The sequence below is a fragment of the Rhinolophus hipposideros genome, assembly GCF_964194185.1.
Source record: "Rhinolophus hipposideros genome assembly, chromosome: 9".
NCBI lineage: Eukaryota > Metazoa > Chordata > Mammalia > Chiroptera > Rhinolophidae > Rhinolophus > Rhinolophus hipposideros.
Genome location: NC_138055.1, coordinates 56,121,209 through 56,135,873, shown reverse-complemented (window position 1 = coordinate 56,135,873; position 14,665 = coordinate 56,121,209). Strand labels below are relative to the sequence as shown.

Sequence of the window (14,665 nt, the reverse complement as noted above, 5' to 3'; positions counted from 1 at the left end):
TAACTATATAGGACCTTTAGAGAGGTGGGTAGCAAGATGGTTAGAAGTGATTTTAGAATTAAGAAGTAATTGGATTCGAACCCGGCCTCGCTGTGTGGCTTTGGACAAATCACTTAACTTCTCTGAGCTTTAGTGTTTTCATTCGTAAAACAGAAAAATACATAGCCGTCAGACCATAGTAAAAATTAAATGAGAGAATAGCCTAGAATACAGCTTGACAAATAGCAATCAGTGGGTAAGTGGTAGTGTTTTAATAAATATTAAATACATAAATACTGTAAATGTTGGTTTTGTATTTTCAGTGCTGGGAATGGAGGATTTAACCCAATATTCGGTTTCCCCTGTTTTGGTTCAGAGTGGAACAGGTATGAGGTATTTGATTATGGAGGGCCTACATTTAACATTTTTACATCAGGCAATATCCCTGCTTTCTAAATTTTTCAATCTGTGTACTTAAGGCTCTGCTGGTCAGCCCAACATCAACATCACTTCTCTATGCTCTTGTCCCTCAAAAAAAGGCAATTTTAGGTCCTTAAGAGTCTAATAGATTAACCAAAAAATCTCCCCCAAACCCAGAGTTCCAACCACCATTCCCGTGGAGATGGATGGCGCTAGTTCAGGCCACTGTCATCCTTGACCTCAACTGGGGCTTTCTCTTTTTAATGGGGCAGTTTCTAAGCTGGTCTCCCGGCCTTCTATCTCTGCTTTAATCTAATGTCACATTACAGTTAGAGTGATATTTCTAAATCACAAATCTGATCATGCCACTCCGCTACTTAAATTTCTTTTTTCTTTTTTTTTTTCTTTAAGGAGAGCACAGCTCACAGTGCCAGTGCCCCATGCGGGGATCGAACCAGCAACCCTGGCACTACTAGCACCATGCTCTACCCAACTGAGACAACCAGCCACACCCCTACTTAAATTTCTGAATGTGCCTACATCAAATTCTAAGGGATGGTCGTGAGGCTTGACCTATGACTGCTGCCTACCTTCTTTCTTTTTCTCACAAAACACAATCCCTCTCAAAGATCCACAGTCTAGTGGGGAGATACGCGTAGACGAAAATATTGGCAGCTGCAATAGGATGCACTAAGTGAAATGATTACAGGATGTTCAGTAAGCAAAGGAGACGCCTCTGATTTAGTAATATATGAGGAGAGATTTAGTAGTTAGGAAGAGAATTCCCGGAAGCCATAGCTGTGGCTTGAAAAGCAAAAGTGGTTAAGGAACCCCAGCTTGCTCAAGATCTCAGCTAAAGTCTTCTCCCTCAATATACATACATTCTCGAGTATCTTGTCTATGCTGGAGTCTCCTATCACCTACTGAAGAAGGAATCTCAAAATCTCTACCCCATACTTCCTTCTTTCTTGAGTTCCAGATCTGTGTGTCCAACAGCCTGTTGGGTATTTCTACCTGGATGTCCCCCAGTCATCCCAAACTTAATGTGTCTAAAGCTAACTGTCTTCCTACACAAACTTCCTCTTCCTAGATTCCCTGACTTGGTGAACTACAACCCATTACCAGCCAGTTGGCCAGGCCAGAAATCTGGAAATCCTTGATTTCTTTGTCTCCCTCATCTCACATATCTGATTGTGAATCCCTAACATATTATTTCTACCGTGGAGTACTGCATTGGCCTTCTATGTGGTTTCCTCCCTAGTGTTGCCAAGGGAACATTTAAAGAGGCAGTAACTACCTGTCTCATCCATTAGATTGTGAATTCTTAAGAATGGGGATTAAGTTCTCTGTACCTCAGGAGCTCAGTATTCCCATTAGTACAGAGTAAATGTTCATTTTTGTTTGTTTGTTTTTATGTTCTATGACAAGTTACCACATCATACCGCATCTTTTTTTTTTTAAAGGAATTTGTTTCCACCTCACTTTAAGGGGAACAGGACTTTTTATTGGGGAACAGTGTGTACTTCTTCCAGGACTGTTTTCCAAGTCAAGTTGTCCTTTCAATCTTAGTTGCGGAGGGTGCCATTCAGCTTCAAATTTTTGTCCTTTCAGTCTTAGTTGTGGAGGGCGCAGCTCAGCTCCAGGTCCAGTTGCTGTTGCTAGTTGCAGGGGGCGCAGCCCACCATCCCTTGCGGGAGTTGAACCGGCAACCTTGTGGTTGAGAGCCCACTGGCCCATGTGGGAATCGAACCAGGTTGACAGCCCACTGGCCCATGTGGGAATCGAACCAGCAGCCTTCCGAGTTAGGAGCATGGAGCTCTAACCGCCTGAGCCACCAGACCCACCCTGTTCATTGTTTTTGAATGAAGAAATGAATGAGTATAAAGAGTTTTGTGCCTACATTCTTGGCGTGCTGTGGCTCATTCCTTCCACCAGGGGTCAGCCTGACCCAGCCTTTTTATGGGGCTTAATACGGGAGAAGAGAGATTTCTATTCCTTTTAAGCCTTAGGAGCAAAGGGATGAAGGAGAGATTTCCTTCAGAAAAGTCCTGCCCCGTCAGTACTTTGCATTTTGTAATGAGAGGAAAGTTCCAGGATTGTGTTTCTGTAGTATTTCTCCTTTGGTTCCATCCTGGAGCAGGAACCAGGATATTTGTGAGCAGGAACCAGGATATTTGCTTCCTGGTTGTGAAGCAAATGGTTTCTTGCCTGTCATCTCTTGCATTATTTCACTTTTACAGACTGACTATCCATCCATCTGATAAATTCATCATTCAGATGATTTATCTGACTCATTGCTAATGAACAAGTAATTAAATTCTTAATATTTCCATGCGTAATAATAGGAAGTGATAGAGAATTTTACTTGACAGACAAAAAGGGGAAAGACATTCAAGGTATAGGGGGCAGCTTAGGCTAAAGCACTGGATTATGAAACGGAGTGGGGTGCTTGAAGAACCACAAGAAGCACAATATTGCCAGAGTCTCATGCTGGGGAGATAAGGAGAGCCGATGGAAATGTTGAGGCTGGATTATGAGGAGTTGTGTATGCCATGATAAGAAATCAGGCATTCAGGAGCTGTTGGAGGGGTGACACGGAAATGACAAATTATGGTATTTTTTTGAAGATAAAGCTGGCAACAGCATGGAGAATGAACTGAAAGAGATGAGACTAGAAACAGGGTCAAACAGGATCCAAGGCCCCTAGAGTTCTCAGATGAGACATGGTGTTGGGCTCAGCTATCTAACAGGTAGAATTGGTGGAGCTTTAGTGACTGGTTAGATGGGAGTGAGGATGGGGGAAGAAAAGCTGATTCATAGGTTTCTGACTTAGGGGATACAGAAGGAAAAGCGAGTTTGGATGGGGGAAGATAATTATATAGTTCAGTTTGGAGCAGGTTGAATTTGAGGTGTCTATTGGACACCCAGGTGAAAATGTTATGTAGATACATGGATATAAATTTCAAGGGAGAGGTGGACATAGGTGAAGTCATTCAAGAAGAGAGTGTAAACTAGAGTTAGTGGGAGTAAACTGGAACTACAATCCTAGGGAATACCAGTACCTTAGATATAAAGTGCTCAGGATAGGACCTGACCCACAGTGGGCATTGGTCTGCCTGGCTTGGGGTTGTATCTGACTCCACAGGAAAGGAAGGGGAGAAGGTGGCAAGAACAGGATGGGCCAGTCTGTTTTTACTCTGTGCCTTGGATTCCCCCATGTCTAACATTGTGGGGGCCCTGGCCTGATCCAAGTGCTAATTGGAGCCTTTAGCTATGGATGCGAGAAGGATGATGCACTCAGAGCTTGGTGATTGTTCTGGACTTTGCCAGGAGTCAGCAGTCAGCAAAGCATAACCAGAGAAAGAGAGAGAAGGGGGGCCCTCAGGAGCTAGCCAAAGGGGTTGCCAGGCTGGCTTGTGCTATGCTGGGGCCTTTGTCCTACTGAAACTGTCTACACAATGGAACTGGGTTCTATGCTGACCTGGCTTTCTGAGTCTGGGGCTGGGATAGAGATTTCACGTGGTAGAAGCAGAGATAGACGGTCACCCAGCCGCTCCGGATCATACCTCTACTCAACCATATTGTAACTGCTTGAGAGGATGTTCAATACTTGATCATCATAAATTATGTTTCTATCTGATTAATTCATGAATCAGTTCATTTATATTTTGATTTAGGGCAGCTAAGTTAAAATGTATATATTGCTTGGGCATGTCTTATTTGATCTTCATACAATCCTGTAAACTCGGCAAGGTAGATATTTTTATGGAACTCAAACCTCCTGGGTTATTCTTTAAGTCCTGATGATGAGGGCTAGCTAGGAAATTGCTTCAGAAAGGTGGGGAGTCAGCCCTGGACAACCTCAGAGGTGGTGAGAGTAATCACCGGGGACCCACTGTGGAGAAATGAAGCAAGACAAATCGCTCTGCCTGAAGATTCCCTGAGCTTTATAGACTCACTTCTCCCTAGTAGAACGGATCATGCTCCCTACGGCACCTCTCTGAGACTAAGAAATGGGCCCTTCTTTATTGAAGGGGGCAGTCAACTTAGGATCCCTGTCCCAAGGAATGTAAACGAAAGGCTGATCATTAGTGATTAAGAGATACCTCAGTCAGGGTAGAGATAGATGAGGCTCCAGGATGATTATTACTATAAGCCATAAGGCTTAAATTAACTTTGTAACTACTCCAAGTTTATTATTTTACAAATCCATTTTCTCCATTTTCATAGTTCCTACTGGAAAAACTTTTAAAATGTTGATATACTTGCTTAAGGCCAGAGAGAGAAAAGTGGAGAATTTAGAGAGAAACATTTTTTTGCAAACCCTGAAAAGAACCCCAAATACAAGAATGGAGTAGAGTAATACCAAAAAAAAAAAAAAAAAAAAAGGGAGTGGGGACAAGCTAACCAGAGGGGAGACCAAGATGAATTGGGGTATGTTCTGGTTGATCCCAGGAATACTGACCCCAAGAATCCCCTGACAATTCCTCAAAGGCACTTTTCTTTGTAGATTTTAATGGCCCAGTTGCCAGTTCAGCATTGGTACCTTCTCATTGGTTTACTCTGTTTCTGATGAGGGATGAGGATGTCCTTATCTTGCCTTCCCTGGAATTCTTGTCTTTCAGACCCTCCCTTGAGCTTTCCTCTTTACCTCTCTGGCTCCTGAAACCCAAGTTCATAAAGATGATTAGGGAGTGGAAGGATGAACCCTACCTTCACTGTGAGTGCCTCGGATTGACCAAAGCCAGGGGAAGCTCCTGCCCCTCAGTCAGTGAATCTGAGCTAAAAAGGAAGTAAGGCTAAAGAGGAAGTAAGAGGCTAAAGAGGAAATAAGAGTTTGGTAGGAGAGAGAAGGGCCAAGGCTGAGGGGGAGAGTGGATGCGTAGATGTGGGAATGGTGAGAGTACACATGTGCTCCCTTGGGGATGGCACTGACGGGGTATAAAGGTGGCAGGCTGGGAGATGAGGTACGTCTCTACTGGCAGAAGAAAGGAGACATTGTGTTTGTTCCCTGCTCACAGGAGTGGAGTGCTCATCTGTCTGGCTGCCTCTTTCTTCTGGGAAGGCACCTCATCTCCCAACTCCACTCACCTAGACCTCGAAAAGCAATCTCTAGATTGGAGCAGGACACCCAAGAGGCTCTGGACCAGGCTGACAAAATGGTGATCTGGGAGATGAGATTCCAGCAAAGAGGAGAAACCACCATCTTTTTCCATAGACTCTTAAATTTCTTCTGTTGAACCAAGACCTTTCCTCTTCTCCCCTGTGTAATCCCGGTCCAGCCAAATGAGGGCTTACTCTGTGACCACTCCCTTATTCTGTCCTTTAGTCCTTCCTTCCTCTCGTATCAGGGGCTTGTAGAATGAAGAGGCAGAGGCCTGGTTGGGAAAGTTCCTCACGAGGGAAGGGAACAGAGAAGGGATAAGGAGGAGAGAGATAGGAGACCGGTGAGAAGAAGAGTGGAGCAGACACTGCCAGCCCAGACAGACAAGCTGATTTTGCCTTCCCTTCCCCTTTCCCCTAGGACCTGCAGAGATGGTGGTTTTGGAGAGAGGTGCTGGCTGAAGGCCTGGGTACATTGATCTTTGTAGGAAGAGTCCTTGGGGCCTCATGCCCAGTGGTAGCTCCATGCCAAGCATAGTCCTTCACCTCTTATCTGGAGAGCTGGTGGTGGTGAGGCTGGCACAGGTTTTGGATGAAGTCAGTGGGACCCAGACAAATCCAGCCCTGACTCTAGCACTGTTCTGTGCCCAATGGCTTGAACCTTTCCGGGGGGGGGGGTGTCCTATGTCTTGGCCCAGAGCACAGCAGCCATCCGGCCTCAGTCCTTTTCCTCCTGGCACTGCCCCAGACGGCTGCAGCCTAGCTGGTCAATCAGGTTAGCAGCAGCTCCCCTCCCTGAGTAGGTGACACTAGGTAGGTAATGAGGGTGGATGGCTGAGACGACTTTAAGGAAGGACCCACAGAGCGGGCACCTCTGCTCTACACATCCTCTCATTAAGCCACTTTCAATGTGTTGCAAGTAGACCAATGAGTTAGGCTTAACCACTCAGGAAATTGGCTGACTTGGTGCAGACCCTTTCCTCAAAGCATCTTTGGTGGATAGATTGTGGGACCTGGAAGCCGGAGAGGAAGGTATATGTTCTCCCACCGCTTCTCCTAGCATCTCCGGTCTCCTCTAGGTGAGCAAAAGGAGTCACCTAAGCCAGGAATGGAGTTTTTCTCCACTCTCCAGCTGGTACTGTACTCACCATGTTTACTGTGGCTCACCAGCAGCGACGGGAGGCCGGTAGGCCAGGCAGCCTGGTGGTGGGTCTTTCAGTGACTTCTGGAACACTGGCATCGGTAAGAACCCCATGTATACCAAGTAGGGAGCTTGGGGAAGGCTGGGTTCTACTCCTCAAGAGAAACACAGCGTTTTGTGAGTGTTTTCTTTAAAAAGTCTAGGCTAATAGAAAACATTAAGTATGCTAACTACATATAAATAAATGCAAAAACTCTAGTGAGGTTTTGAAAGCTCTTTTTCCCCCCCTTCTTCCGCCTGCCCTCCCAACTCTGGGGCAAGCCCCACCTCAGTCTAGTTGGTGGCTCATGGCAGTGGGAATCGAACTGGCAACCTTGGTGTTAGGAACAGGGCGCTCCAACCACCTGAGCCACCGGGCCTGCCCTAGAGAGCTCATTTCTAGTTTGAAAGTTTGGCATTCTCCTAAGTAGAGAGGCTGGTGTGAAAGGAAGTGGGCTGGGGTTCAGTTCTCCAAGGGGTCTTTTCAAAGTTAATGAGTAAGAAAGGGAAGAGGTTGGTAGCTTCAAATAAGGAAATCTAACCCTTTTATTTGGTGTCTACACGAGCACCAAATTATCTGCTGTTGGCCCTCTGTCCCTTATTATAAGAGGCGGTAGGGTTGGTGGTTAGGGATAATCCCTTCCTTGAAAAAACCCTCATCGAATGGCTGTTTATTAAGTGTTTTATTCTGTGCCAGGTACTCTACAAGGCCTTTACCTACATTATCTTATTTGATCCTGAGGAAACAGACTTAGACAGCTTACATTAATTTATTCAACAAATATTTATTTACTGCCTACTGAGTGTCAAGCATGGGGTTTGCCGTGGTGAACAAATCAGACATATTCCTGCCTTCCTGGAGTTTATATCTAGTGAGGATAACTTCCCCACCTAGAAAGTGGTAAAGACAGCACTTCTGTTGCTGCTGTTCTTTATAGCTCTCGAATGCACAGAATAATACTTTGTTCATGACATTCCCTTCTTGTTTGCCTGTGTGTGTATCCTCTTACTTGGGTCTTTTTTTTAGATAGTAATGATTAACCATCCACCCAAGAGAAAAACTAGAACCTTAACAATCACTTACAGAAGTCTAAACAAACATACATAAATATTCCACTCCACCCCCTTGTCTCCCCTAACCCAAGGTAAACACCATCCTGAATCCTGTGTTCATCATTCTGTGTTTTCTTTTTTATGTAATTTCATCTCATCTATAATATTTTGAAAAGCATATTTTCATTGTAGATTTTTTTTAACCTAATAAAAAGGTTATCATGCCATGTATAGTCTTCCGGGATTTTTCCCCCCTTGCTATTTTATTGCTAAGATTCATCCCTATTATTAAATGTCATTGTGATGGTGCACTCATTTTGACAGCTGAATAATTTTCTATTGTGTGAACATACCATTGTTTTTATTCATCCATTTTCCCATCGGTGGGCATTTGGGTTGCTTCAAGTTTTTGCTATTGTGAACAATGTTGCTTTAAACATCCCTGTTCATGTCTCCTAGTGGAAGAATAGAGACCTTTCTCTTGGGTATATAAGTGAGGAGTGAAATTCCTTGGTCAGAAAGTATGTGTTTATCTTTATAAGATGGTGCTATGCTGTGTTCCAAAGTGACTATCCCAATATATATTCCCACCAGTCGTCAGTCATAACTAGTTTTATCCCTTTGTATCCTCATCCACATCTGAACCAAAGTATCTATTACCAAAGCCTCTGCTCTTAACTCCATGATGTACCTTCTCTCTTGTCCAGAGGTCCTTTTCTGGAAGCAGTATGAACCTGCACACTCCCTGGTGCAGTGGTGACTGGGACCTATAAGCATCACTGGGTGAGATGCAGCAAGGGTTACGGTGCCTAAAGTCAGGAGATTGGTGGGGCTCCTAGAATGCAAGAGTTTCCAAGGACTTCTGATGGACTGTTCTACTTCCATGCAATTGGGAGCGATAGTCCCTTTGGGTGCCCTCTGACCTGTTCTCAGCAACTCTTCCTACATGTGGATGAGTTAGACGGGCCCTCCACCTTCACTGTAACTTCTTATCCATCCCCAAACTGGATATTGGAAGAGGAGAGAAGCATAGGCTCTGATCTGTGTTCTTCCTCTCTCCCCACAGGTGTACAGGGTGGAACCGATGCTGAGCACCAATATTGCAGGCCTATCCTTCAAATTTTTGTTCTCATCCTGTGCTTTACAGGAAAAGCTTGTGGCCTTTATAATTTGCCCTGATATGGCGATAGTGCAGCCTACTAGTGTGTCCCATCACCGCACAGCCCATCGCCGCACAGCCCATCGCTGCACAGCCCATCGCCGCACAGCCCATCACCACACAGCCCCCACCTCTAAGTTCTAAGTCTCTCGCCAAGCCTGAGCACAGCTGACCCTCTGTTCCCAAGCTTTCCTTCCCCATCTTGTCCTTTTCTCTCTCCTTGACCAGCCTGCTTCCATAGATACCCCGACCCTGACCTTTCCCTAGGGATCAAGGTTTAGGACTTCAGTGTCCTGAGCACAGCCATATTAGGAGGGATTAGACCCTCCCATTGCTTCATAGCCATAACTTAGTTTCCTTTCTTTCAGTACATCTTGCTAGGACCTTGTGAGTCAGAGAAGATGAAGTACAAGCTGGTCCAGAGATTTAACTACTGACCCCTTTTCTCTCCCCAGCCCTCCAACCCCACCCCAGCCTGTCCATAGAAGATAGCTTCTTTCCTCCATCTGTCTCTGTGGATTAAAAGGCAAGGCTAAGAGTTTGGAAAGGGAGGCACTGGCATGGGTTGGGGGTAGGGAACCCAGGTCAGAGAAAGCCAGACACAGCACAACTATTCTTGTCCCAGAGCTGCAGGGTCCACAGATTCCAGCCCAAACCAGCCAATGGGAGAAGGCCCTCTAATCCCAGAGAACTAAAGAATTCTCTTCAGTTATCCAACATCCCTGCTGGACCCCACTCCTGACCCCCACCGCCACCCTTACCCCTGGCTGGCTCAGAGGAGCCTGGAGGCCCCCAGGAGCACACTCTCATACTCCATGAAGTAAACTCAGCTTGATTGACCTTCCAAGCAGTGTTGTAGAATGTTCTTATATAAATGTCAATCAGGACCATGAACTTCAAGTTTGACGTGAAAAGAAAGGCAATTTTTCCAGACAACTCCCCCTGTTCCTGGTCCCTTCCTTTCAGAGTCTCTCCAGCCCTGACACTACCCCCACCTTTACACCCATGGCTCTACTCATCTCCCAGTTGAGGAGGAAAGGGGAAATCCTGCAGCTTTATCAGATGCAGAGGACCCAGCCCTCTGCAGCCGTGAAGGGGTTAAGAGGCTGGGCCAGCCACCTCAGCCTGCCCCTCCCAGAGATTAAGTGTCCTCTATAAAGGGGACTGTCTACCCAGATCAGGCCAGGGCAGTTTCAGGGACCCAGGCATTGTGCCCACCCCCCTGCCATGTGGGAACTGCGGTCAGCCTCCTTCTGGAGAGCCATACTTGCGGAGTTCTTTGCCACCCTCTTCTATGTCTTCTTTGGACTGGGGGCCTCACTGCATTGGACCCCTGGATCCCTGCATGTCCTGCAGGTGGCTCTGGCCTTTGGCCTGGCCCTGGCTACGCTAGTGCAGGCTGTGGGCCATATCAGTGGAGCCCATGTCAACCCTGCAGTCACGTTTGCCTTCCTGGTGGGCTCCCAGATGTCCCTGCTCCGTGCCTTCTGCTATATGGCAGCCCAACTCCTGGGAGCTGTGGCTGGGGCTGCCATGCTGTATAGTGTTACCCCGCCTGCTGTCCGAGGAAACCTAGCACTTAACACGGTAATCGTTGGCTGAGTCGGGCTGAGGGGGCCTGGTTCCCTGATTCCCTGCCTGGTACAGGTGGATCAATACCCCAGGGGTCTGGGACAGAGTGTGTGTGTGTGTGTGTGTGTGTGTGTTTCAGGGTGAGGATGAGCAACAGGTTGTTTGGAGGGATGGGGAAGGCCTCCAAACCACCAGACTGAGAATCAGGAAAACTGAGTTCCAGTCCCAGCTTTCCTTCCAACTCCTTGCAGGTTTTAGGAAACTTATTTTACCTTACGGGGCCTCAGTTTCCACATCCACATAAGTGGGTGCAATTATTTCCAACATGAAGGAATACTATTTGGAGAAATTAAGAAACAAATACAGTTACTGTGAAGGGGGTTGTATTATTCTTCCTCTCTAGGGAATTGATGCTATAAAGGCGGGATCCTGCCTCGGGAGACTTGAGGTTTCCTAATGAGCTGCCTCCCTTCTTCTTCCTTTGCCCAGTTGCACCCTGGGGTGAGTGTGAGCCAGGCCACCACAGTGGAGACCTTCCTGACACTCCAGTTCGTGCTCTGCATCTTTGCCACATACGACGAGAGGCGGAATGGCCGCCTGGGCTCCGTGGCCCTGGCCGTTGGCTTCTCCCTCACCCTGGGGCACCTCTTTGGGGTAAGCAGGGGAGAGGAGCAACTTCTCATTTAAAGATTCCAGGGCCCCCAAACCTTTTCTGACTTTCAAGGGCTATTCTTGCCCACCTGACTGTCAAACGCGAACATTACCCACCTCCCTCTGTATCAGTCAGCACAGAGGAATCAACCCTGCTTATTCCTCTCTTTTATGACCGCTGTATCTAGTCCTTCTTGAACCCAAGGTGGAAATGCATGCATTATGGGTAGATGTGGGTTTTGCCTGTGGATCCGTAGTCTGTCCCCAATGGGGCATCACTGCCTTCCCTCCATTGTGGGACCCCCCCCCTACGGTGTCCTTCCCTACTTGCTGCTGGCTGGAGGCAAGGTGCCAGCCTTAAGGGGCATGTGGATTGTGGGGAGACAAGCTGGGGTAGAGTGTCTCCGTTACAACTGTGTCTTTTGCAGATGTATTATACTGGTGCAGGCATGAACCCTGCCCGCTCCTTTGCTCCTGCCATTCTCACCAGAAACTTCACCAACCACTGGGTAAGTTAGGGGAGAGGGGCAAGATCCTGAAGCCCTCCTGGATGGGTGTGGATGCAGGTTCCAGGTTTGGTTCCTGCTTTCCATCTGCGTGTGTTGACTGCTCTATCAGCACTCAGTTAAGTGGGCTGTCACAGAGTTTGGCGTGCTTGTGTGAGCAGGATTAATTATTTTGCTATAAAGAGAAGCTCTAGCTTATATTGTTCCTTTGCTTGTTAGTCAGGGAATTTTACTAAATATCCACTGGATTTCAAAACTAGCACTGTAAGGACAGACAAGTGAACAGGAAGACAAAAATTTCTACTCTCAGAGGTCAGGATTTGTATGAGCACAAAGGGCCTGGGTCTTATCCCAATTCTAGCACTTTACTAGCCTCATGTGTGACCATGGCAAAGAACTCAATCATGCTGAGCCTCAGGTTCCTTACTATAAAATAAGGTGTTATGAGAAGTGTCAAAGTTGTATGTGTGAAATATTTAGCACAGAATTGGGTGTGGAATAAGTCCTCAATAAAAACTGGCTGTGTTGGGGTGGCTGGATAGTTCAGTTAGTTGGAGCATGGTACTGATAACATCAAGGTTGCTGGTTCAATCCCCACATAGGCCACTGTGAGTGGCACCCTCCTTAAAAAACAAAAAAAACAATAATAAATCGGCTGTGTTGTTTGGCCATATGTCAGACAAGCATAAAAATAATTCAAAACCATTTTCAGAACTGTATACACACTTTCATGGCCGCATTATTCACAGTAGCCAAAAGGTGGAAGCAACCCAAGTGTTCTTCACAGAGGAATGAATAAACAAAATTAAGTATATACATACAATGAAATAATGTTCAGCTTTAAAAAGAAGGAAATTCTGATGTGCTGCAACATGGATGAACCTTGAGGACATTATGCTTAATAAAATAAGCCAGTCACAAAAAGACAAATACTGTATAATTCCACTCAGATGCAGTATCTAGAGTAGTCAAATTCATTGAAATAAAGCAAAATGGTAGTTGACAGGGGCTTGGGAGAGAGGAAAATTGGGAGTTGTTGTCTAATGGGTATGGAATTTCAGTTTTGTAAGACGAAAAAGTCCTGGAAATTTGTTGCACAACAATGCAAATACTGGTATATTTGACACTATTGAACTGCACACTTAGAAATGGTTAATATGGTAAATTTTATGTTATGTGTACTTTATCACAACGAATACATTTTTTTCAAAGCAATATATAAACTAGTGCAAACTGATAACAACAAATAGAATATACCTAAGAAGGCATGGGATAAAGGAATAATTTGATGAGTCAGAAAAGAAATAATGAATTTTGAGGTCCAGGCACTGGAACATGCTAGAGATTTAAAATAAACAAACATTGATTTCTGCTTAAATAGTGTCCAATTGTATATGCCAAGTGCAGGATGTCTGTTTCTACTGATGGAAGAGACCTGTCTTGCTCTTGGTCCCTTTTACAAGCCTGATTATTCCTTTCCTCTTCCTACAGGTATATTGGGTGGGCCCAATCCTTGGAGGAGGCCTGGGCAGTCTCCTCTATGACTTTCTCCTCTTCCCCCGACTCAAGACTGTTTCTGAAAGACTGTCTATTCTCAAGGGTACCAGGCCCAGTGACTCCAAAGGACAACCAGAAGGCACAGGAGAGCCTGTTGAACTGAAGACCCAGGGCCTGTAAAAGCTTCAGTTGAATAGAGGGAGTAGGAAGCTTCTGGGTTTTGTGGAGGCGCTAAGCCAGTCACTGGATGAAGAAAGAGACTGTGGGGAGGGGCATGTATTTCTTTATTTTTTAATTTATATGTGTGTGGGTTTTTTTGTGTTCGGTTTTTTTTGCTTGTTTGTTTGTTTGTTTTGTGGGTTTTTTTTGCCTTTTGCCTTTTGCCGTGTGAAATCTTTCAAGTTGCATTCATGAGCTGGTTGGTGCAAATTTCCCTTCCTCCCTATCCCTCCTCTCTTCATTGCTATGTGTATATGATTGTGAGTATGAGTGTGAGTAAATGTGACTGTGTCTGAGTTTTGGAGCATGGCAGGAGAGGTGGGGAAGAGAAAAGAGGTATCATCCTATACATTTCTCTCCTAACCCAATGTGGTTAGCACCGGGTACCAAGACCTTAAGTGTCTGCCTTTACCTTCATGCCAGTCCAGTGTATGGTTCTGGGTTTCTGAGTGGGCAGGGAAGCAGGGAGTTTTCACAGGAGGCAGATGGAGACAACTGGATGAGACAAAGCATTCCAAGGGTTGGGGGCAGGGAGAAAGGAAACAGAGTTATTAGCCCCAGTTCAGGATGCAATTGTACCAAAAAGTTTGGGGAATGGGAGAGTGTAGCTCACTTATCTCAGGATGCTTGCCCCAGGGACTTGGGTGAGGAAGTAGCTCTCAGAAAAGTGAGCACTGGGGTTTGAACGGTTCCGTAAAGCCATGTAAAGCCACATAAACCAGTCTACATCTACTGGCTGGGTTTTGTGTTCATTCTGGCTTGATGAATCTCCTTGGAGGCCTTGGGCCACAATGAGCTTCCAACCTAAACAAGGGGAGGGTGAACCTAGAATCTAGAAAAATTAAGTAGCTTAACTGTTCTGCCTGACAACCCCAGGGGGGTTTCTAGGCAAATGGTACTTAAGCCCCTGGGGAGCTCCACGGCAAAAACAGGAAATCTGATGCCTGGAGCAAAGGAGGAGGGGTCTGGGGAGCTGTAGGAGGTAAAGGCTTTGACTGTTTTTAGTTAGAGCAGATCAAAGCACTCTTCAAATGGCATCTTTCTGCTTTTATCACTAGTTTTATAGTCTTTATTTTCCTTTTCTTGTGTCTTCACTTTTCTCTCAACTGCCCTTTCATCTTCAGCAAATCTCTTGTAACTCTTCTCACATCCCAGAAATCGATTCCTTCTATTCAAATGCTTAATAATTCAGGAGATAATTATTCGATTGAGCCCTATCTTCTTTTGTTGTTGGCAAAATATACTCATCTCAGCAGAGGCTGAGATGACAAATGAGTATTTTATTGTTGATCTCTTCTCTTTTACGAGCCTCCTGCATACTTTGCA

General features: G+C 45.7%; 1 protein-coding gene across 1 annotated transcript; it reads left to right on the top strand.

The window, feature by feature from the left end:
- Window positions 1-10,121: 10,121 nt before the first annotated feature.
- MIP (major intrinsic protein of lens fiber) lies at window positions 10,122-13,300 on the top strand (the record flags this gene model as incomplete). The annotated part of the gene is made up of 4 exons (XM_081059399.1): window positions 10,122-10,481; window positions 10,956-11,120; window positions 11,546-11,626; window positions 13,115-13,300. The coding sequence occupies 4 exons, from the start codon at window positions 10,122-10,124 to the stop codon at window positions 13,298-13,300; spliced, it is 792 nt and encodes a 263-aa protein (XP_080915525.1).
- Window positions 13,301-14,665: the final 1,365 nt, after the last annotated feature.